This window comes from Balaenoptera borealis (genome assembly GCF_965194805.1).
Source record: "Balaenoptera borealis genome assembly, chromosome: 16".
In the NCBI taxonomy this organism is placed as follows: Eukaryota; Metazoa; Chordata; class Mammalia; order Artiodactyla; family Balaenopteridae; genus Balaenoptera; species Balaenoptera borealis.
Genome location: NC_138872.1, coordinates 18,173,045 through 18,198,410, shown reverse-complemented (window position 1 = coordinate 18,198,410; position 25,366 = coordinate 18,173,045). Strand labels below are relative to the sequence as shown.

General features: G+C 42.2%; 1 protein-coding gene across 14 annotated transcripts in view; it reads right to left on the bottom strand.

Annotated features, from left to right (window-relative positions):
* Positions 1 to 25,366, bottom strand: part of PTPRT (protein tyrosine phosphatase receptor type T) — a 1,098,035-nt gene that overhangs the window by 143,968 nt on the left and 928,701 nt on the right. For 8 of the 14 annotated variants that reach the window (XM_082361692.1, XM_082361703.1, XM_082361700.1 and 5 more), the window contains one exon: positions 17,695 to 17,724. The exons of 4 other annotated variants lie outside the window; for them this stretch is intronic. In XM_082361692.1, coding sequence (XP_082217818.1) covers positions 17,695 to 17,724 — 30 coding nt within the window. Of the gene's footprint in view, positions 1 to 10,476; positions 12,669 to 17,694; positions 17,725 to 25,366 lie in introns of those variants that run through there. 2 more of the 14 variants (XM_082361696.1, XM_082361699.1) reach the window with 2 other exon arrangements.

Sequence of the window (25,366 nt, the reverse complement as noted above, 5' to 3'; positions counted from 1 at the left end):
GATTATAGTTGAAAACTTCCCTAATATGGGAAAGGAAATAGTTAATCAAGTCCAGGAAGCACAGAGAGTCCCATACAGGATAAACCCAAGGAGAAACACGCCAAGACACATATTAATCAAACTGTCAAAAATTAAATATAAAGAAAACATATTAAAAGCAGCAAGGGAAAAACAACAAATAACACACAAGGGAATCCCCATAAGGTTAACACCTGATCTTTCAGCAGAAACTCTGCAAGCCAGAAGGGAGTGGCAGGATATACTTAAAGTGATGAAGGAGAAAAACCTACAACCAAGGTTACTCTACCCAGCAAGGATCTCATTCAGATTTGATGGAGAAATTAAAACCTTTACAGACAAGCAAAAGCTGAGAGAGTTCAGCACCACCAAACCAGCTTTACAACAAATGCTAAAGGAACTTCTCTAGGCAAGAAACACAAGAGAAGGAAAACACCTACAATAACAAACCCAAAACATTTAAGAAAATGGGAATGGGAACATACATATCGATAATTACCTTGAATGTAAATGGATTAAATGCTCCCACCAAAAGACACAGATTGGCTGAATGGATACAAAAACAAGACCCATATATATGCTGTCTACAAGAGACCCACTTCAGACCTAGAGACACATACAGACTGAAAGTGAGGGGATGGAAAAAGATATTCCATGCAAATGGAAATCAAAAGAAAGCTGGAGTAGCAATTCTCATATCAGACAAAATAGACTTTAAAATAAAGAATATTATAAGAGACAAAGAAGGACACTATATAATGATCAAGGGACTGATCCAAGAGGAAGGTATAACAATTGTAAATATTTATGCACCCAACATAGGAGCACCTCAATACATAAGGCAAATACTAACAGCCATAAAAGGGGAAATTGACAGCAACACAATCATAGTAGGGGACTTTAACACCCCACTTTCATCAATGGACAGATCATCCAAAATGAAAATAAATAAGGAAACACAAGCTTTAAATGATACATTAAACAAGATGGACTTAATTGATATTTATAGGACATTCCACCCAAAAACAACAGAATACACATTTTTCTCAAGTGCGCATGGAACATTCTCCAGGATAGATCATATCTTGGGTCACAAATCAAGCCTTGGTAAATTTAAGAAAATTGAAATCGTATCAAGTATCTTTTCCGACCACAACGCTATGAGACTAGATATCAATTACAGGAAAAGATCTGTAAAAAATACAAACACATGGAGGCTACACAATACACTACTTAATAATGAAGTGATCACTGAAGAAATCAAAGGGGAAATCAAAAAATACCTAGAAACAAATGACAATGGAGATACGACGACCCAAAACCTATGGGACGCAGCAAAAGCAGTGCTAAGAGGGAAGTTTATAGCAATACAAGCCTACCTCAAGAAACAGGAAACATCTCGAATAAACAACCTAACCTTGCACCTAAAGCAATTAGAGAAAGAAGAACAAAAAAACCCCAAAGCTAGCAGAAGGAAAGAAATCATAAAGATCAGGTCAGAAATAAATGAAAAAGAAATGAAGGAAACAATAGCAAAAATCAATAAAACTAAAAGCTGGTTCTTTGAGAAGATAAACAAAATTGATAAACCATTAGCCAGACTCATCAAGAGAAAAAGGGAGAAGACTCAAATCAATAGAATTAGAAATGAAAAAGGAGAAGTAACCACTGACACTGCAGAAATACAAAAGATCACGAGAGATTACTACAAGCAACTCTACGCCAATAAAATGGACAACCTGGAAGAAATGGACAGATTCTTAGAAATGCACAAACTGCCGAGACTGAACCAGGAAGAAATAGAAAATATGAACAGACCAATCACAAGCACTGAAATTGAAACTGTGATTAAAAACCTTCCAACAAACAAAAGCCCAGGACCAGATGGCTTCACAGGTGAATTCTATCAAACATTTAGAGAAGAGCTAACACCTATCCTTCTCAAACTCTTCCAAAATATTGCAGAGGGAGGAACACTCCCAAACTCATTCTACGAGGCCACCATCACCCTGATACCAAAACCAGACAAAGATGTCACAAAGAAAGAAAACTACAGGCCAATATCACTGATGAACATAGATGCAAAAATCCTCAACAAAATACTAGCAAACAGAATCCAACACCACATTAAAAGGATCATACACCATGATCAAGTGGGGTTTATCGCAGGAATGCAAGGATTCTTCAATATACGTAAATCAATCAATGTGATACACCATATTAACAAATTGAAGGAGAAAAACCATATGATCATCTCAATAGATGCAGAGAAAGCTTTCGACAAAATTCAACACCCATTTATGATAAAAGTCCTGCAGAAAGTAGGCATAGAGGGAACTTTCCTCAACATAATAAAGGCCATATATGACAAACCCACAGCCAACATTGTCCTCAATGGTGAAAAACTGAAACCATTTCCACTAAGATCAGGAACAAGACAAGGTTGCCCACTCTCACCACTATTATTCAACATAGTTTTGGAAGTGTTAGCCACAGCAATCAGAGAAGACAAAGAAATAAAAGGAATCCAAATCGGAAAAGAAGAAGTAAAGCTGTCACTGTTTGCAGATGACATGATACTATACATAGAGAATCCTAAAGATGCTACCAGAAAACTCCTAGAGCTAATCAATGAATTTGGTAAAGTAGCAGGATACAAAATTAATGCACAGAAATCTCTTGCATTTCTATACACTAATGACGAAAAATCTGAAAGTGAAATTAAGAAAACACTCCCGTTTACCATTGCAACAAAAAGAATAAAATATCTAGGAATAAACCTACCTAAGGAGACAAAAGACCTGTATGCAGAAAATTATAAGACACTGATGAAAGAAATTAAAGATGATACAAATAGATGGAAAGATATACCATGTTCCTGGATTGGAAGAATCAACATTGTGAAAATGACTCTACTACCCAAAGCAATCTACAGATTCAATGCAATCCCTATCAAACTACCACTGGCATTTTTCACAGAACTAGAACAAAAAATTTCACAATTTGTATGGAAACACAAAAGACCCCGAATAGCCAAAGCAATCTTGAGAACGAAAAATGGAGCTGGGGGAATCAGGCTCCCTGACTTCAGACTATATTACAAAGCTACAGTAATCAAGACAGTTTGGTACTGGCACAAAAACAGAAATATAGATCAATGGAACAGGATAGAAAGCCCAGAGATAAACCCACACACATATGGTCACCTTATCTTTGATAAAGGAGGCAAGCATATACAGTGGAGAAAAGACAGCCTCTTCAATAAGTGGTGCTGGGAAAATTGGACAGATACATGTAAAAGTATGAAATTAGAACACTCCCTGACACCATGCACAAAAATAAACTCAAAATGGATTAAAGACCTAAGTGTAAGACCAGACACTATCAAACTCTTAGAGGAAAACATAGGCAGAACATTCTATGACATACATCACAGCAAGATTCTTTTTGACCCAGCTCCCAGAGAAATGGAAATAAGAACACAAATAAACAAATGGGACCTAATGAAACTTAAAAGCTTTTGCACAGCAAAGGAAACCATAAACAAGACCAAAAGACAGCCCTCAGAATGGGAGAAAATATTTGCAGATGAAGCAACTGACAAAGGATTAATCTCCAAGATTTACAAGCAGCTCATGCAGCTCAATAACAAAAAAACGAACAACCCAATCCAAAAATGGGCAGAAGACCTAAATAGACATTTCTCCAAAGAAGATATACAGATGGCCAACAGACACATGAAAGAATGCTCAACATCATTAATCATTAGAGAAATGCAAATCAAAACTACAATGAGATATCATCTCACACCGGTCAGAATGGCCATCATCAAAAAATCTAGAAACAATAAATGCTGGAGAGGGTGTGGAGGAAAGGGAACTCTCTTGCACTGTTGGTGGGAATGTAAATTGATACAGCCACTATGGAGAACAGTATGGAGGTTCCTTAAAAAACTACAAATAGAACTACCATACGATCCAGCAATCCCACTACTGGGCATATACCCTGAGAAAACCATAGGTCAAAAAGAGTCTTGTACCAAAATGTTCATTGCAGCTCTATTTACAATAGCCAGGACATGGAAGCAACCTAAATGTCCATCGACAGATGAATGGATAAAGAAGATGTGGCACATATATACAATGGAATATTACTCAGCCATAAAAAGAAATGAAATGGAGGTATTTGTAATGAGGTGGATGGAGTTAGAGTCTGTCATACAGAGTGAAGTAAGTCAGAAAGAGAAAAACAAATACAGTATGCTAACACATATATACGGAATCTAAGGGAAAAAAAAGCCATGAAGAACCTAGTGGCAAGACGGGAATAAAGACACAGACCTACTAGAGAATGGACTTGAGGATATGGGGAGGGGGTGGGGTGAGATGTGACAGGGTGAGAGAGTGTCATGGACATATATACACTACCAAATGTAAAATAGGTAGCTAGTGGGAAGCAGCCGCATAGCACAGGGAGATCAGCTCGGTGCTTTGTGACCACCTAGAGGGGTGGGATGGGGAGGGTGGGAGGGAGGGAGATGCAAGAGGGAAGAGATATGGGAACATATTGTATATGTATAACTGATTCACTTTGTTATAAAGCAGAAGCTAACACACCATTGTAAGGCAATTATACTTCAATAAAGATGTTTAAAAAAAAAAAAAAAAAAAAACCCAGTAGGATTTCTTGCAGACATCCACAAGCTGATTCTAAAATACTATTGCACATTTATTCTTAAAGAAAGAAGGGGGAAAAAAGCCTTCAAACCTTCACTGTTCAGAAAATGAAACCCGACACCTGTTGTCATATTAAATATCATAATCGTTGGGTACATTTTTAAATAAAATTATTTCTCTATGTCTGGCATAGCTGAATTTGAATAAAATCCTCTCCATGGCACAACCCTATTTATAAGACATTTTAAACAAAAACATGTTAAGAGACAAAAGGTTGCTTTGTAAAATTAAAAGTGAGACTCAAGAGGCCTATTTATAAAAAGAGTCACAAAAACAGCCCTAACCCCATCCTCCCTTTAATCTCGGTCCTTTTTTCTCCAGTGCAGGATATAAAAGTCATACGATTGTAAAAAGATGCATGATCCTGTTCCTGTTTGACTCTTGTCCCTTTTATACAGTGAGTGTATTAAATGGAATGAAGTGCTTGGTACAGGTTTCCACCCCCGGCCCCTCGCATTACAATTTGGAGCAATGGTTATACACTTTCAGGTAGGGACCGACTCTGGACCTTATTCATCTTTTATCTCACCAGGTCTGAGAGGGTATAATTCTTATCAGTTTTGCTGCCTTATAAAGTAACCTCCTTCCGAATTCTCGTCACACCCACCTCCCAACCCATGATAAGAACACAGCACCCGTAATTGGCAACTCTCTGTTCCATGGATTTCTTTCTTTAGGTAGCCTGTGCCTTGGTCAATTTGGTGAGCCTTCATGTCCTTACACTTAAAATGACATTTCCTCACTGGAGTGACTCAAAAATTTCATGAGATATCTACGTGAAAGTACTTTGTAAACTGCAGAAACATGAGTGGACATAATAATAGAAAACAAAATGCAATAATAGTAATAACTACAATGTACCGAGCATCTACAAGGTACCAGACACAGAACCAGATGTTGTACATGCATTGTATTATCTTATGTGATCCTGGTAAATCCCCACAGCAACCCTCCAAATTTGGTATTATTGTCCCGCTTTTATAAGATGCGGAAACAGAGGCTCAGAGAAGTGAGGTTAGAAAGTAGCAGGGTCCAGGATTCAAATCCAAGTGCAGTCCACGCTCTTTCACTACAGCGCTGCTCCTAGGTTTTAAGTATTATTTTCCTCACCATTCAGAGCTAATGCAAAGTGCTGTTTAAAACCCTTAAGGAGTGGGAGATGAGATTACAGAAGTATGATTTCTTGAGCAAACTGCCCCCAACCTAGATGGCCGGAAGACACCTGCACGGCAATATAGTGGATGTATACACTTTGAATCAGCCATGGATCTCCTGGAAAAACCTTAGATCCCACATTTTCACGGTAGTTTTGCTGTGTAAAGCAAAGATAAGACAAAAGAATGTATGAAATCCCACATCAACCATATCTGAGGTTAGATTTTTCACCAGAAGTTCTCTCTCTCTCATCAGTAGATGCCCAGATAATAAATGACACAGGGAAGCAAGAAAAAAGTAAAATAAATTATAGGCAGTCTTAGCTTTTCTCCGTTTCTAGAAAAGTGCACTGTCATTAAGCTGTTTTCCAAAACAAAACAAGCCTTCTTTAATCCTGAGGCTTCAACTTGGTTTATAACCTTAATAAAACCATATTTTCACTCTTTACAAAAATTAAATCCTCCCATCTACTCAGTGCTCTGTGGTGACCTAAATGAGAAGGAAATCCAAAAAAGAAGGGGTATATGTATACATATAGCTGAATCACTTTGCTGTACAGTATAAACTAACACAATATTGTAAAGCAACTATAATCCAATAAAAATTAAAAGAAAAATTAAACCCTCCCAGTAAAAACAGGGTATTGGCCACACTAATCTTTCAATTTTTCCCCTTAAAAAACATGGGTGGCTGTAATATGCCCAATAATTCCCACTTAGAATGTTATGCACAGTGGTTCAGAGGCATTGAACGGAAAAATTGCTCCAGAAATGAACTTATTTACAAAACAGAAATAGACTCACAGACATCAAAAACAAACTTGTAGATACCAAAGGGGAGGGGACGGGATAAATTAGGAGTTTGGGATTAAAATATACACACTACTATATATGAAATAGGTAACCAACTAGGACCTACTGTATAGCACACGGAACTCTACTCAATATCTTGTAATAAGCTACAATGGAAGAGAATGTAAAAAAAGAATATATATATTTATATATATGTATAACTGAATCACTCTTCTGTACACCTGAAACTAACACAACATTGTAAATCAACTATATTTCAATAAAAATTTAAACAAACAAAAAAATGGCCCCAGAAAGAAGCTCACCCAATGTTCTTTAATTCTGATAAAAAGATTTCATAAGAAGTATTGAGCTTCTTCAGGTTTCATTAATGAAGAGAAGGCTAATGAACAAATATTTCTCAGGAGACTGATTGTGGCTGAGGGGTCTTTACTCCACCATACGCCAGTATGAGGAGTAATTGTAATGAGAAATTAAATGCTATTTTTAAGTGTGCCTGGGGCATTTTCGTCATTTATTAAATGGCTTCTACATACTTAGGAACAGCATAAGGACTGTCTACCTCAATATCTATAGGGAGGAAGCAGTGCCATCAAATAGCGTGTTATCTTCTACAGACTCTGCCCTCCACACTCAGGTTCCAACATTTTAACCAGAGGTGTGTCTATTTGATGATCCCGTGGGGTCAAACTCTCATCTGAGGTTCTGGGTTAGGTGGCCAGACCAAGCCCTCATGCTAATCTTCCAAATGCCTATCTTCCAGGACCCCTCGATTCTCAAACTCTCCCATACGAGTGGTTCTCAACAATAGTTTCATATTAGAATAATCTGGGGAACTTTAAAATGTCTAGGTACCACTTGAGACCAGGGAAATCAGTTCTCTAATCTTTCTTTAGAGGTTCTGGCCTGTGCTCCTCTCCCTCTTTGACTGCTCTCCTTAAACATACTCCAGTTCCTCTGAGCTCTGTTCCCAGGAAGGAGTAAACATTCCCGAAGAGACTGTCCAGAGTAGAGTAGCCTCTTCTCCATTGGGAGGACCATGCCTCTTTTAAGGCAGGTTTTGGTAGCCACATCATAAAGGACAAGCCTGTCCCCCAGCCCCTCTATTTAGAAATATCGTGACAGCCCTTCTAGTTTCAACTCCAGCCTTTTCTCTTCTCACTGGTCTACAAAATCTTCTTGTGTTCAAATGACGTTGTCTACCTGTGTGGTTTTTTTGCCAGAATCATGAGCTGACTCTGATCCCTCACTGAAATCAGCAGGGATGGAAACCAGGAGGAGGGGTGTCTTATCCAATTGCTCAGAGGAGAATTTTTGTAAGTTTAAGAACCACCATCTACAATTGCCCTACTTCATTCTATTTGGCAAATTCTTCTATCATTAACTTACGTTTGGAAGTTAAAAAACTCTATCTTCCCCCATCCCCGACACACCCAACCACTGCTACATTCTAGCTTAGCTCTACCATTTGATAGATTACAATCTAATGAAATGCAAGTGAAATGAAAACAAAATGGCATGTACATTATATTTTTTAATTTCTTAAGATAATTCCATGAATTGAGCACTATCATTCCCATTTTACAGATGGGAAACTGAGACCTGGAGTGCTTAGGACTCATAGCTGCTAAGCAGTGGAACTGGGATTCAAACCTTCCCCTTCCTACTCCAGTCCTTTCTTCCTTTTTTTTTTACTTTCCAAGTTTTTCCTAGCATGTCACCTACCTAGTTATAAAATCTGTGTGTGTGTGTGTGTGTGTGTGTGTGTATTTCAAGATAATGAGGCCAAGGAGAAAAGTGGGTGAATGTGTTATTTCTTCAGTAAAACATCTTGCCTCTGCCCTATACCAGGCATCCTTTTTGGCCCTTTAGCCCATGGTATCTTTCCTCCAAGCTGCATCAGTGACTTCCTTTTCTTTGTCATGTCTTCACTGCTCCTCTTTCATGTATTTACAACATTATTTTATAACTGTTTGTTAACATGTCCAAGTCACCTTTTAAGCTCCTTGAGAGAAGGGTATTTCTTTTTAAACACTTAACACCTAGCTCAGTGCTCAGCACAAAGGAATTGCTCAATAGATGCTCATGAATGAAAGAGTATGTCATTTAAACATCACGGCTGTTCTGAAATGCAGGCGTTATTACCCCCATTTTACAGATGAGAAACTGAGGCTGAGATGGAGTTAAGTGACTTAACTGAAACTGTGGAGCCAGAATGCCCAGGGCTCTTTCCTACACGGCACGCCTTTAAACCTGTCTGCTATCTTGCTAAGTACCTCCAAGCCCAACCAGACAACTAGGTAATAAGTGGGAAAGCACTTTGGAAGAGATAAAGCTGTATATACAAACAAGATGTAATCATTATCACCATCATCAACATTGCAAAGCTATAACTAAAGCACTTCCTTCCATTAAAAGCACTCTGCCAAAACACTTAGAAAGGCATTTTCCACTTTGTGCATCTCAGCATTCCATCTTCGCTACAGCCCTAGCTGCAAGAGTCATTCTCAGTTTGGGGACGTTTGCTGAAGGCAAGTGCTTTCAGAACTAAATCCGTTCCTGCCCTGGTGACACATTTTTAAGGGGGCACTGTGGCTGGGCACTTGTGACCCTAGTTCTCTCCTCTGGCTGGTTCAGCAACAGGATCTTACTACACTCTTCTGGGATACACCGTGAGCTCCCCCAGGCAGGAGCTGTGTATTTAGACGCTCACAGCCCTCCTGCCCAGCAAAGGCACGGGTGAGGAGCAAATGCCTATGAATGAATGATTGCCTAAGGAAGGACTTTTTAGAGTTTACTTATCATCAGTGGTTAACAAAGTGGTGACCCAATTAGTTTGTATACAAAGTGTCCGTAGGCAATGAAGTATGCATGTTCAAGGGCGGGCGGGGGGCATACACATACTCAGATTAACTTGTCTCCAGTGACCAAATTGAATGGGGGTGTCACAGGTTGGGTTCCTGGAAATTCGACTCTGAGACAGAGATTGACATGTAGGGGATATGTTAGGAGGAGCTTCTGGAGACAACATCTGTGGAAGGGAAGGGGAGAGAAGGACAGGAAAGGGAAGGGAGGGGAGGTTAGGGGAGAGAAAGGAAGAGGAGGGGAGGGGAGAGTAGGGGAAGAGAGGGGAGGGGAAAGGGAGAGAAAGGGAGGGAAAGGAGGAAAAGTGGGCAGAAGGGGAAGCTGAATGGAGATGTAGCTGCAGTGATGGTTTAAGCCAGCCCCATGGGAAGCTCTGACACTGGACTGATTTTTACACCCCTGTAAAAGTCAGCTATTGACCACCTATTGGATGACCTTGGGTGAGGCAGCTCTGAAGATCAAGAAGTCCCAAAGGAGGCTGTTATCCAAGAGTTGTCTGCCAGCAGTAGTTCTAGCAACTGGGGTGGGGGTGGGGTAAGTCCATTCTTGAAGGGAAATCTGAGTAGCACATCACAACACTGTCCACAGAAACTTCTCTTTCCAACCCTATTTCACTAGGTCATGCCTCTCTGTCAGCAGAGAATTCCCCCACTCTTTTAACTTCTTTATAAAGCTCAGATGTATTTACAGAATAGAAGCATTTAGAATCACACACCTTTCAGGACTTCCCTCGTGGTGCAGTGGTTGAGAATCCGCCTGCCAATGCAGGGGACACAGGTTCCATCCCTGGTCCGGGAAGATCCCACATGCCGCAGAGCAACTAAGCCTGTGTGCCACAACTACTGAGCCTGCGCTCTAGAACCTGCGTGCCGCAACTACTGAGCTCACACGCCTCAACTACTGAAGCCCACATGCCTAGAGCCCATGCTCTGCAACAAGAGAAGCCACCGCAATGAGAACCCGCACACTGCAACAAAGAGTAGTCCCACTTGCTGCAACTAGAGAAAGCCCGTGCACGGCAACAAAGACCCAACACAGCCAAAAAAAAAAAACGGTTCTGAAGAAACTAGGGGCAGGACAGGAATAAAGACACAGACGTAGAGAATGGACTTGAGGACACGGGGAGGGGAAAGGGTAAGCTGGGACGAAGTGAGAGAGTGGCATGGACATATATACACTACCAAATGTAAAATAGATAGCTAGTGGGAAGCAGCCACACAGCACAGGGAGATCAGCTTGGTGCTTTGTGACCACCTAGAGGGGTGGGATAGGGAGGGTGGGAGAGAGATGCAAGAGGGAGGGGATATGGGGATATATGTATACGTATAGCTGATTCACTTTGTTATACAGCAGAAACTAACACACCACTGTAAAGCAATACACTCCAATAAAGATGTTAAAAAAATAAAAAATAAAAAAAAAATAAAGATACTAGTGTGGCCACTATGGAAAACAGTATGGAGGTTCCTCAAAAAACTAAAAATAGAATTACCATATGATCCAGCAATCCCACTCCTGGGCACATACCTAGACAAACTATAATTCGAAAAGATACATGCACCCCTATGTTCACAGCAGCACTATTCACAATAGCCAAGACATGGAAACAACCTAAATGTCCATCTACAGATGAATGAATACAGAAGATATGGTACATATATACAATAGAATATTACTCAGCCATCAAAAAGAATGAAATAATGCCATTTGCAGCAACATGGATAGACCTAGAGATTATCATACTAAGTGAAGTAAGTCAGACAGAGAAAGACAAATACCGTATGATATCGCTTATATGTGGAATCTAAAATATGATACAAATCAACATATCTACAAAACAAAAACAGACTCACGGACATAGAGAACAGCCTGGTGGTTGCCAAGGGGGAGAGGGGCTGGGGAGCGATAGACTGGGAGTTTGGGACTCACAGAGGCAAACTATTAATATAGGATGGATAAACAACAAGGTCCTACTGTATAGCACAGGGAACTATATTCAGTATCCTGTGACAAACTATAATGGAAAAGAATATGAAAAAGAATATATATATATGTACAACTGAGACATTTGCTATACAGAAGAAATCAACACAACATTGTAAATCAACTATACTTCAATAAAATTAAAAACAAATAAAGATACTAGAATTTTCCAGGCATGGAAGGTGGGTAGGCATTCCAGGAAAAGGGCACTGCAGGTACAGAGGTGGGACACTGAGAAAGGGACAGTTACATCAGGCTGATGTGAGGATCAGGAGAGGAGTTGTTCTCAAAGTCAGCATCCAAAATATTAAACTGAGTTGTGTGTAAAATGCAGATTCCCAGGCCACCCTTCCCAAGGAACTGAGCCGATCTGGGGGTGGGGCCCAGGAATCAGAATTCTCACAAGGTCTTCCCCTTGGCTGAAGAGCGGCAGTAGGGCAGCCGTCTTTGACTTGCCTTTATGGTAATGCGTTCTATTTTCACCTGTCAACATATTTGCTGTCAGCTTTTGGTAACTGATACTTATCATCTTTAAATGGCTTCCTTCTATTCCTGTTTTTCTTCATTTTTATTTGAAGTGACTGACGAATTACATAAAATGCTTTTTGAGTCTCTCTTGATATCATCATTTCAAATTCCTCTTTGAATGTATTAAGGCAATGATATTTGCTTTCCAACAGCCTCTGATGTGAAAAGGTGTATGCATTTCAGAAAAGAAGGCAGTTTCTTACTTTGGTTGAAAACCTACTAAGTGCTAGGCATTTTCCAGACTTTGCCTCATTGAATCCTTGCAAGGTCTCTGTGAGGAATGCATTTTTAATCTCCACTTTACAAATTAGGAAACTGAGACCTAGAAAAAGTGAAGTGGCTTGTTCAGGTCACAGATGCTGAACAGGAGCAAAGGTTGCCTTAAAGCCACGGAAGCAAGGAAGGTACAGGGTCTGGAATTATCTAAAAATTGTTACTTTTTTTTCTTTTTTTTTTTAAGAACAGATCATCGTTGACTTTAGCTGCTATGTCAGTTTCATCTTGTTCTTTCACTCATTCCACATACATTTACTGGGGGTTCACTGCGTGTGCTAGGGCGCCATGGGGAACACTGCAACGAAAAAGAAACATCCTTAAGACACATTTGCTCCTGCCCATGATAACAAAGTGACTGCGGTGAGAATTGGACAAAGGGACATTCCTGCAGGTGGAAAGAATCAGAGAAGTCTTTCAGTGGGAGCTAATGTATGACACGGACCTTGAAGAAGAGGTGTAGGATTTAAATATGCTGGAAAGGAGAGAAATAGGATGGATGTGAAAAGCCCAAGTGTTCTGGAGTGTTTGCACACAGGGACCAGCCCAGGAGGAACCCGCCTCTGCGACACACACACAGGTGAAGTGAAATAGTTAAGCACTCTCTCTCTGCCAGAATGGTTGGTAAACGTCTTAGTGCCTTTTCAAGAACTACACTAAAATGTCTCTGTTCAAAACAATTACTGTGCCCATCACCTGCCTTGAGGTAAATTAACCCATGAACATACACCAACTCTTAATATCCTTTCAGAAAGCAGACACTGAAGTTGTTGGGTGCTGCTTTACTACAGAAAGGTAAAAAGGAATTCTAGAGAAGCATTTTTGTCAGCTCAGGAGGTGAGGAATAATAGCTGCTATTTATAAAATACCTACTTTGTGTCAGCCACTCTGCAGATACACCCGCTCATTACCCCTCATGAAAATGCTGGGAAGTTACAGTTGTTATCACCATTTGCAGATGAAGAAACTGAGGCTCAGAGTGGTTCCATGATTGCTCAAGGTCTGAACAGTCTGACAGAAGAGGCAGACCTAGAATTGTGATCTAAGTCTGACACCAAAACCCACATTATTTTAATTTTTAAAATGTGTACTGGACCGTGAAGGACCCCATTCTAGACTCCTCTGTCCCTGGGTCCCAAAGTGCCTTCTACCTGTAGCTCTACTTATCCATGTCATTAGCATTCTTTTGGTCACCCCTTACTCTATCCCCTTGGCTACCACTGATCTGGCTGCCCTATGCTCTCAGCTCTGACCACATGGCAAGTCCCCAGGACAGCAAAGACAGGATTGCCTCAAGGGCCTCCTTGCCAGCCAGGAATAGCTACCACTTCTTGTCCCAAGCAAGGCACAGATGTCCCTGCACAGAACTGAGGCTGTAGAGGCAGACACACTTGCACTCAAATCCTGGCTCTCCCGCAGCCTGGCTGAGGGCTCTCCAAGCACATGGTCCAGGCAGGAGCCCTGAAGGTCTAGTGAGAAGGATGGGCAGGGCTTGCGGGTATGTGGTCCTGGATTAAAACCCTAGCCCTGCCACCTCCTGGCTGTGCGATGTACACAAGTCCTGAAATCTCAGTCTCAGCGTCTAAATAGACTCAACACGATAGCATGTATCTCGCAGGGCTTGCTGTGAGCATTAGATGAACGCTGTACATCATAGCTACCAGCTAGTAATTGTTTTCAGCTTCTGCCTCCTTCTAGGCTGGTTCAGCTGCCCTGCATTCACCTTTGTGTCTGCAGTGGCTAACACATGGTGCAGCACATTGTAGGAGCTCATAAAGCAGGATGAATCTGGAACCCCATCCTCTCCCTATCTCAAAAGTCTAGGGCAGGGATAGGAAGACTATGGCCCTCAGGACAAATCTGGCCCACTGTCTGATTGTTTTAAATAAAGTTTTATTGGAACACACCCATGCTCAAACATTTACATATTGTCTATGGCTATTTTCATGTTACAACATCAGAGTTGAGTAGATGCAACAGAGAACCCATAAAGCCAAAAATATGTACTACTGGCTCCTTACAGAAAATGTTTGTGGACCCTTGGTCTCGTGTATGGGACCTTTCAATGGGGGAGAGCCACTGAGGGCCTCTTGGTTTTGAAAAAAAAATTCCTCTGTTCCTCCCCCACCTACACTTTACATCCTCTTTCCCCGGTTTATCTATTTTTTCTCCTTATCTCTCTTGGCCATTACATAATACCTATACTACTTTTCTTATGTATGTTGTTTATTTTCTATCTCCCCCACTAAAAATCTTCATGTGGGCAGGGATTTTTGTTTGTTGAGCTAACTCTTATATCCCAGAACCTTGACCAGTGCCTGGCACATAAGTGGGAACCCCGCAAATACTTGTTGAATGAATAAATATGGATTCCATGGAAAAGATTGTTCAGCCAAAGTGTGTTGGAGGCTTTCTCTTTCATGGAAGATTTGGAGGCTTTTAGAGGGATGAGGTGACGCCTTAACCCCTGTGAGGATGGTATTATTTTTCCTATTTTATAGATGAAACAACTGAGACTGGGTAAGTCTGTGCTTCTCAGACTTTAATGTGCCCATGAATGAATTGGGAATCTTGTTACAATGCAGGTTCAGGAGGTCTGAGCTGGGCCACCAGGTGCTGCAGTTCTAACAAGCTCCCGTGTGATGCCAGTGCTGGTCTATGGACCACACTTTTGAGTAGAAAGGGTTTAAAGCACCCACTCAGGGTCTCTACCTAAGACGTGGCGGAGTGGAGTTTTGAATCTGCAGACCGTGGGGGTCCTCATTTCCTTTCTGTTCCCCCTTCGCTATCTACATGCATCCCTCCCTCCTATGGTTTCACAAGACCTGTCACACATCCTCTCCTTGGCTCCCTGTCCCCGAACACTTTGCCTCCAGACCTTCCCTTCTCGAGGCACCCCACCTCCAGCATCCTTAGCTCTCCCTTCTGCACAGGTTCCTCTACGTATACATGTGCCCAGGACTTTCTGGCCCTTCAGGCGGCCAGTCTCATGTTTCTCCTCTGTTTTAGGGGCCAGTGGTTAAGAAGAAGTTATCTACCTCATGGGCCCTAGGCAGGCTGGCTTCCTCCCTCAAGGCTACCCCATGACCTACACAAGTGACTTCTGATGGTCAAGGGCCATGCCCAAGCCCTCCACTTCCGTCTCTCTGCAGCATCTGCCATTGTCAGGTCCTCCTTCTGCAATGGACTTCGCTTGGCTCTTATGGTGCTCCTCCTACCTTGCTGTCTGCTTCGCCAGTTCTTCTCCCCCTCTGAATCTTTAACCATGGCCAGCTCCTGAGCTGGCATGAGTGTCACAGTCTAGGATCTGCCACTTAGAAGTCCAAGTCTGCACCCATTGGAAGACCCCTGTTTATCACGCAACTTGAACTACAAGGACTTGCATATCTATATCTCCACATTGTTCATCTTTGATTTCACCACAGGGTCCAGCACAGAGAATGGGACAAAGTGGGCATCCAGAGAGTGCTATGTACACTGGCTAACAGACTGAGGGGGTGAGTTGCCCAGAAGGCATTGCATGCCCACACCTCCTGTGGAACACTGATGCCATGAGAACCTTCTAGAAGACCAGAGGAGCCCCCGGGGCCACCACTACTGCCCTGACTCCTTATGGTTTCTGAAAGGGGAAAGAAAGGAACTAACATTTCATGAGTGCCAATTTTTTTGCAAGGCACCTTACAAAATCCCTCATTCCCTACGAGTTAGGCACTCTTACCCCTATTTTAGGGGTGCGAGGAATGAGGCTGAAAAAGTTCAGAAATCTTGCTCAAGGCCACATAACTGGTGAGTGACAGAGATGTGACTTGAACCCAGAGCTGCATGACTCTTTCCACCACAGCAACAACAGCCCACACTGTCTCATACCTCTCTGCCTTTTGCACATGCTGTTTTCCCTGCTCAGAATTCTTATTTCTTCAGTACTGGATAAATCCGTCTCTAAAAGCACTGATAACTATCCTCTGTTCCACTAAAAAACTGGTCACCCGACTAAGTGCCCCTAGTCCACGGTACACGTTGGTGCATCTCCAGCGAGATTTCAAGTATCAATACTTGATGTTAGGCTAGTCTCTCTGATAGGCTTGTGTACTGTGAGGGTGAGGCTCAAAGTCCTGGCCGTCTCTCCATCCACAGTGTCTGGAACATAATGTGCATGTTCAATGCCTATTTGTCAAATAAATGAATGAACAAATGAAGCAAGTTTTCTGGCATTTTCAGTGTTGGTTGGCGGGGTTCATTGGTTCCTATATAACATGAGGGTGGCGATACCAGAATCTCATCTGCTCACTGCGTGGACCTATTGACCAGGGACCCAAACACTGAGCAGAGGGGTGGGGAGGCTTCTGCTGGCTCCATCCTCATCTGTGAAGGTTTCAGCAGATGATCACTAACAGATATGGTCCCTCTCACAAAGCTGGGTTTGCCAGGGGTGGAGGAAGACATGGAATGATGGATAACGGACTTCACAAGGAGTGAGGCATTCTGAGTTTTAATCCCACTCTTTGGCTAACTGGAGCTTGATTTCACACACTTCTCTGGACCTCAGTTTTCAAATATGGAAAATGCCTATTAGAAATGTGAAACTAATTCAGTGGCACCTTCATTACCAAGGATCTATTTATGGAGTTTTTCTCCATTACCCTCATGTTGTGAAAAGGTCTGGTTTTGTAATAGGAAAAATCATCATCTTTATTTAGAAAGAACTGTTAGGCAATCAGCCATCTATAACTACCAACAAAATGCACTGATAGCGTGACATAACTAATGATAAACATCAGACTGAGATAATTCCAGTTCCAAACAAAGACCGCGTATATTTCTGTCACCTGTGAAGCTGATTCTGGATAAAGCCACGATTCCCTGTAGACTTCCTGAAATAGTGGAAACAGCCAATGAATTTCCTTCTAATCTTTGAGCCCCTAGGGCTACACGTTCCCCAAGTAGGCATAAATGGGCTTTGAAGTTGCCGAGATCAGTGATTTTGTTTTATGTGTGCAAATCCTGCAGGAGGATTAGGTTTTCCTCTTGCTGGAATTTGAGGATTTCTAACTAGAGAATTACACTGACAAAGGAGAAACAGCCCTTCACATCTCCAAAAACAGGGGAAAAGATTCAAGATGGCAGAAACATAACAGACATGAACATTTTCAACATGGACAGTGCATTTTCAAATGGAAAACATCTAGGCAAAATAAAAACTTTGAGGCTACAGATGGCTTAGACAGAAGCGAGTATGAGAAACCAACAGACGGTTGGTGCAGGAAATGCATGCTACAGGTTGCCTTACAGGGCACAAAGCAAAGTCACCCCGGATCGATACTTACAAGTAATAGGAGTAGGAATAAGCATTTCTTCTATATATTGATGGGCAGTCAGATGATGGAAATGTCCAAAAAAGGGGGGAAAAGAAAAGACAAACAAACAAGAATTAGATTTATAGGAAATCTTGGTTCTTAGAAATGCACATAGTATTTCAGCATCCCTAAGCTCAAGGAGATGCAGGTTTCTCAACTAGTCATCGTCCCCGAGAATCAGATACTTTCAGCGGTAGAAGAAAGACCTCTCCTATGATGGAGAAACTCACTACTCATGCAGAGGAAGCCACATCGCATTTGGTTGTTTTAGTCGTTTGAAAATTCTTTCTTACGGTTAAGTAAAACTAGCTTCCTTATAATTATAACTTTTGGGTCTTGGGTCAGATTTCTGTGGCATTCTAGAACTAGTTTACCACTCTTCCACATGACAGTGCTCCTAAGATCTAAGGAAAACCATAATGACTTTTATCTTCTCTGTTTTAGGTCAAATCACATCAGAATCTATTTAGTAACGTCACACCAAAAGAAAGGAGATTGTGTAGCCAGCATCCAAGATGGTTCCCCAATGATCCAAACTTCCCAGCACTCATGCCCATGTTAGCGCTCTCCCACACAGAATCAGGGTTGGCCCTGGGTGACCAACAGAATGTGGGTGGAGTTACATTCTGGGACTTTCTAGGATAGGACAGATAGAAGCCTTGCAGCTCTTTCTGGGTCTTTGGAACTCTCACTTGGAACCCTGAGCCTCCATGTAAGAAGTCTAAGTATCCTGAGCTTGCTGTGGTCTGAAGGGACCGTGTGAAGAAACCACACACAGAGAGGCCCTAAGCCTGTATGAACAGAAAGAGACATCCAGCCAACCTCGGGCTGTTCCCGCCCCAGCCAACTGGATTACGCCAACTGAGACCCTTGATATCATAGACCAGAAATAAGTCATTCCCTTCAAACCCTGACCAAAGTACGGATTCGTGAGAAAAACAGATCACTAACTTTCATGGCTTATTTTTAAGTCATTACATTTTGGGAAGTAGTTTGTTACATTATCAGGAGAAAACCAGAACAACATTCAAACTTCATCACGAAAGACCACTGCACTAAAAGAAAGGAATTCCAAACTTCAGTTTGAACAGACTACAACTTGAATAAACTCTCTGTGCCTGCATTTTCTTATATGAGCCTCAGGTGAGTTGAACTGAATCACTAATTTTCAAACCGTGTTCCCAGGGTCCTGCAGAGCAGCATCATTGTAATGGGGAGGGGGGTACGGAGGGAGGGCTGCTGCTTCTCTGCCATCCACCACATTCGGAGCTTCTCCACTTTAATGTGTTTCATAAATTGGCGTGTAAGATTTCACATGACTCAGAATTCCACTCTTCAAAAGAATGGTTGAAAAATCACTGCCTGCAATATATCTCTGATGTCTCTTCTAGCTCTTGGCTTCTGAACAATAAAAGAAAAACAAATAGTCCGTGATACTCCCTTTGTTATAACTTTTCGTATTTTGTAGAAAAATAAATAGGAACATTTTTATTTTACAGACTTAGCTCCACTGACAATAACTGATACATTTGTGGACTGAGAAAAATTGCTGAATAATTCAGGTCCCCAAATATCCATCTGAGTAGGCAAGAATAATTTGCTTCCTTCTTGAGTTATATGGTTAATTGCAACTGTTATCCAGTTTGGTTGGCACAGGAAGATGGGGTCTTTATATCCACAGGGTGGGAACATGTCCTCAGAGCCCCACATTTCCCCCTCTTAAGTAGGAACTGGCCAAAATCCCCAAGGCAGGGCCATCTCTAGGCTTTCTTTCATTTATCAGGAGAGACAAAGTCCATAGATCCAGAAGGAAAGTGACATCTGAGAGCTAAGATACCATGGCAGAAGGGAAGCCCCGTGCCTCCTTGGGAGGCTGAGCTGGGGAAAATGAACCATAGTGCAGCAAGAGCTGGTTACTCATAAAACTGTGCAGTATCTTTGGCCAAATGAACAGTGGCCCCAGATGATGAAAGGGGTGAAGAACTTCTAACTGATGGGTGGGATCTGGAACAGCCCATATAAGTCATCCAAGCCCCTCCACCAACCATAACAGGTTGGCACTGTAGGTGACCATTCCTCTTCTTCATTGCTGGCTCTGTGGTCCAGAGCCTGGGAATGTGATTCCTCAGGGGCAGAAAGCTCAGGACCCATTTGATGAAGACTCACAGACATCTCTGTTTTCCATATTGTCAAGGACACTGGGCTGAGAATGGAGAGGCCAGTGTTCTGATCTCAGCTCTTTCCTTGCTCTCTGTGACATCTTGGGCAAGTCGATGCCTCTGCCTGGATCTCTGTTTCCTGATCTGTGTACCAAGGTGAATGGCATGGATAACTGCCAGCTTAAACAGCTTTGAGGAGTGGAAATATGATAAGTCTTAGCATCCCAGAACCACCACCTGCTGACTGCATGGCCTCGAGCAAGTCGCTGTATCTCTGAGCCTCAGTTTCTCCATCTCAACGTTGGGGGCAATAATGATCTATTCCCAAGAGTCATGGTGGGCATTAACATTATATTAATCTAAATTACTTTCCAATTATATATGGTATGTAATACACAAAGTATTTTAAGTAAAATACATTAATCTAATTTAATATTAGAATATATTAAACATCTGAAATACAGTAGGCCTCAATAAAGGGGAGTTTATGTTCTCCCCTTATCCACAGATAAAAGGTTTGCTGCTTCTCACTCTGGTGACCAGGAACAAAGTGTTCACCTACTTAGGAATATTAAAAATAGTAATAAAATTTTTAAAAATTAGTAATAAAATAAGAACAAATACTTATGTAGCACTTACTACGTGCCACACACTGTTGTAGGCTCTTATCATACATTAACTTGTGTATTCCTCACAACCATCCTGAGAGATAGGTATTATTATCATCCCCACTTCACAGATGAGGAAACTGAGGCAAAGAAGGTTAAGTAACTTGCCTAAGATCACACAGTTAGTAACTGGATTTGATAGCAACATGGCTCTAAAGCTCATGTGCTAGACCACTAGCCTGTGCTGGCTTAGAGGAAGAAAGAATATAGATATATGTTGGGCAACACAGTGTGTCAGGCACTGAGATGCCACAAGCCTTATCTCTTTTAATCCTCCCCCTGGCCCTATGGAGCAGGTACTAGTCTTCTCATTTTTAGTTGAGGAATCTGAGGCTCTAAGAGGTCACCCCTCACTAGGTCTAATATTTTATGTATTCTGGGAGCAATTGCAAAGCCTCCATCCTGAGCCAGGATTTTCTCACAGTCAGCAGCCCTAGGCTATACTCTTGGGTCTCGACATTCTGGGCCCTCTGGTTTTCTGCTCTCAATTTTCAGGATTCACCTCTGCCTGGGCCACCTCCTCATTTCAACATGCTTCCTTAACCTTCAACTCACCTCTGCCAAGTAGCTGAGTTATCCTGGATGTCACCAAAAGCCAGTGCTATCCCTGACTCAGCTTCAAGGCAACTGCAGAATGTTGGCACCTGACAAGCTTCTATTAATTGAATATGTTTTCCATATTAAATTGCAAAGTCTTCCAGGGCAAGGATTGCAGTTCTTTACTCTGTGATCAAAACAGAGTATACACGTGTCCTTTCTCTCAGGCTTGAAGATTTACTGAAGGTCTAAATTTACAAGGATACAGTGATATTGCAAGTAACAAATTGCCTGAGACCAAAGATCCTGAGCAGGAAGACAGCTGTGCTTAGAAAAACAAAGAAAAAAACCCAAACTTAGTAAATCACATACTGCGGAATCTTTTCAGCTGGTTGACAAGAATGACTTGAGGTACAGCTTCCCTTTGTTTCATACTATTTAAACAAGACTAAGTTGTCTATTTAACCATCCATTTGACCATCTCCCTGTCCATCTAGTTCATAAACCCACCCATTCACTCTTCCATCCATCCCTCCATCCATCCCTCCATCCACTTAACAATCTATACATCTACTTATCCATCTAGTCCATAACCCCACACACTCATCAAATCATCCATGTACTCATCTACTCACTCATCCAACAATCAATCCGTCATCCACTCATCCATCTTTCTATCACAGCCAAAACTTTTTAAGGACCTATTATATGACTGTGTCTGCCAACTACCAGAGATTGAAAGAGAAATGCCATCTTGATCCAGCCAATATGTCTCATGGGAGAGCCAAACAAAAAACTTATAAAATAGATGATAATAATAGCCACCATTTAGATAGTAGGAGGTCACTTATGTGTCAGATGCTGTTCTCAGTACATTATGTGGACTATTGTATTTAATCCTCCCTAGAAGCATTATTATCTATGTTTTACAGGTGAGGAAAGTGAAGCTCAGAGAAGTTAAGTAACTTGCCCAAGTTTATATAGTTGGTAAGCAGCATGGCAAGGATTAGAATGCAAGAAGTCTAACTTTAAGAGCCTGCATTAATAACTACTATGTTATTATCTTCTGGAGTGATAAATGGTATGAAGTGGCAGCTCAGGGAGCTGTGGGACCATATTTGAGGGTAAGGGGTGGTGGTGGGGGAGAGGTAATTTGGTTTAGAGTCTATGATGCCGGAGTTGTAAAGTCCAGGAACACCCAAATGGAGTAGGAGGGAGGGTATTTCCAGGCTGATGGATATGTGTTTACGGAATGGGTGGGGGGTTATCAAGGTGGGAATGTCAAGATGCTGGCAGGGTCTAGTTCCCAAAGAGTTTGAGGAGCTTACTCTCACAGGGAGAACTTAGGTCACAGGGAGAACTCAAAGAGCCAAGTGGGCAAATACTTTTCTAGATGGATGATTCTGGCAGGAGTGTGAGCAAAAAGTGGGAGGGGAGAGGGACTGGGGTCATGAAAGCTGCTGTAAGGGTCAAGGCAAGAAATGTTAGGGGCCGATCCTGCAATGGCTATGAGGAAGGAAAAGAGGTGATGTGATGGGTGGCTAGAACACAAAAGCAATAGGTGATTACATGTGAGCATTTTGAAGAGGACTGCCAAGGTTCTAGCTTGCGTGGCTACCCTAGTGAGTGCAAACAGAAGAAGGATTCACTTTTCAGGGTGTGGAGTAAGGAGCAGTTGAGAATGGGGTGGACAAAACAAGATAATATCAATACATTTATTTGGGGCTGCTTTCCCACCTCAACGAACCATTCAAAATTATGTCACACAATTCAGCATACCTGCAAATCCTGTTTCACATTTCATCCAGGTTAGACGGTGTTAAGAGTGTAGACTCTGATCAGATTGGCCAGGTTTCAGACCCAGCTCTTCCACTTACTAGCTACGTGATTTGGGGCAATTTCTTTAAGTTCTACATGTGTCAGTTTTGTGACCTGTAGCACAGTACAATCTAATAGTTGCCCTGCCTCTTTAGCTTACCCAGTAGTTAGCTTTTCCTACTGCCTCATTATTTTTTTTCCTGGAGAGATAGTGTGTTCTCTGAGTCTCAGACTATGGTACATCTTTCACATACTGCCCTTCCAGCCTGACCCTCCTCCGCACCCCTCAGGGCTGGGTTTACCCCTGATGCTTAACACTGATATTTGGATCCGCGTTCTGAGTGAAGCTTTCTTGCCCAAGAGATGGAGTGCAATCCTGGGCCCCATCTGTTCTGATTTTACTGGGATTCAACACATTTTTAGGGAATCCCAAGTATCTGCAAGGCACATTTGTGATGAGGATGAATCAGAACAGACAGTTGATGGTCCAGTGGAGAAGATAAGATGTGAATACAAACAACAAACATACGACAGAACATAACATGGATCCTCATGGAGGGGATCCAGACGGTGAAGAGATTGTGTCTACACTGAAGGTCAGAAGGGATTATTGGAGAAGGTGTCTTTTAAATTAGACCTTAAACATGGGTAGTATCTGGTCACATGGAAATGAGGAACATAGGCATTGAAAGAGGAGGAAACTTTACAAGCAAAGGTATAGGAGTGGGGTGAGACTTCAGGAAATCTGCCAGAATCATTGTGAGCAAGGGGACAGCGTAGCTTGACAAGGCTCTCCAGATGACTTAAGTATGTGCTTCTTGCCTTATTTCCACCCTACGAACCGCTGTTATAGGGAAGGAAAAGCCATTGAAGGATTCTAGAATGCAGGTTTGGGAGTACAAGTTTCATTTTTCAAACATCACTTTGGCTACAGTGTGGAAGATGGGTTGGAGAGGTGGGGCCAGAGTCAGGGAGGCTGGCGAAGAGACTCATAGAACAAAGCTATAGAGGCTTGCACCAGGGAAGAGGCAGTGGAGAGGGAGAAGGGGAAAGGATGCGACCAAGAGAATGTAAAGATGCAAGTTCAAAAGTACTGGGGTGGGGCTTCCCTGGTGGCGCAGTGGTTGAGAATCTGCCTGCCAATGCAGGGGACACGGGTTCGAGCCCTGGTTTGGGAAGATCCCACATGCCACGGAGCAACTAGGCCCGTGAGCCACAACTACCGAGCCTGCGCGTCTGGAGCCTGTGCGCTGCAACAAGAGAGGCCGCGACAGTGAAAGGCCCGCGCACCGCGATGAAGAGTGGCCCCCGCTCGCCGCAAATAGAGAAAGCCCTAGCACAGAAACGAAGACCCAACATAGCAATCAATCAATCAATAAATCAATAAATAAATCTTTAAAAAAAAAAAAAAAAAAAAAAAGTACTGGGGTGATGGAATCCCAATAGTTTGCTGATGGAATGAGAGGTAGTACCTCTCACTAAGATGGGGACACATGATTGGAAATACGTTGGTGATGATTTTGTCTTTGACCATAAAAACTTTGAGGGTAGATGTCCAGGAGCAGATGATACAGGGCAGTAGAGCTCTGGCAAGAATGGGCCAAAGCAGAGGACCTGCCCTCCCAGGCCATTTCCGTTTTCAGTCCAGCAGAACTACAACCACCATGTTGTGTGATAAATAAACAGCTGAAGGTCTATGCATGTGGCACAATGGCTGCATGCGGGGGAGGATCATTGAATCTTCCTGGGATGGAGGGCTTGTGGGAAGACTTCAAGGAAGAGGTAATACTTGGAGGAATCCTACTTGGAAGAACTTGGGGCTGAGAGTTAGAGAGTAGTAGGAGACTTGCAGGTGAAGAGGAATGTCTGGACATTTGATTCAGGGAAATAGCATGTACCAAGGCAGAGAACAGTAGCAAATGATACCTGAATCTGGGTCACTTGTGTCCTATTCCAGGATTCACTTATTTTCTACCGGTCTGCATAGACTGATAGAACAGAAGTTAACAGCAAGGGGTCTGGCGTCACAGACCCTGGGTCTGCATTTCAACTCTGCCCAAGACCTTGGCTAACTCATAAAAACCTTTTTTGAACCTCAGTTTCCTCTTCTCAAAAAACAGGAGTATCAACAGTCCTACCCTCTACGATTATTTGTAGGATTAAAATCAGAGTATGGCAGCAGTTCAAATGGAAAATGAACAAATTAGGTCAGAGTGTGTGTACTGATTGCAGCGCTGCCTTTTAACATATTAGTGATGGGTTTGGAGCTGGCTTGGTACACTTGATGGTCATGTGTGAGATGAATGTCCCTGCTGATATTATGCAATAGATGCATCACCTGTACGTAAGCAGGTACAGGAAGTAAAGCCTGTCCCAGCCATTAGCTCATTTGATCCTCAGAACAGCTACATGAGATTGGCTGCATCTCACAGTTGAGAAAGCAAAGGTTGAGCTTTGTTA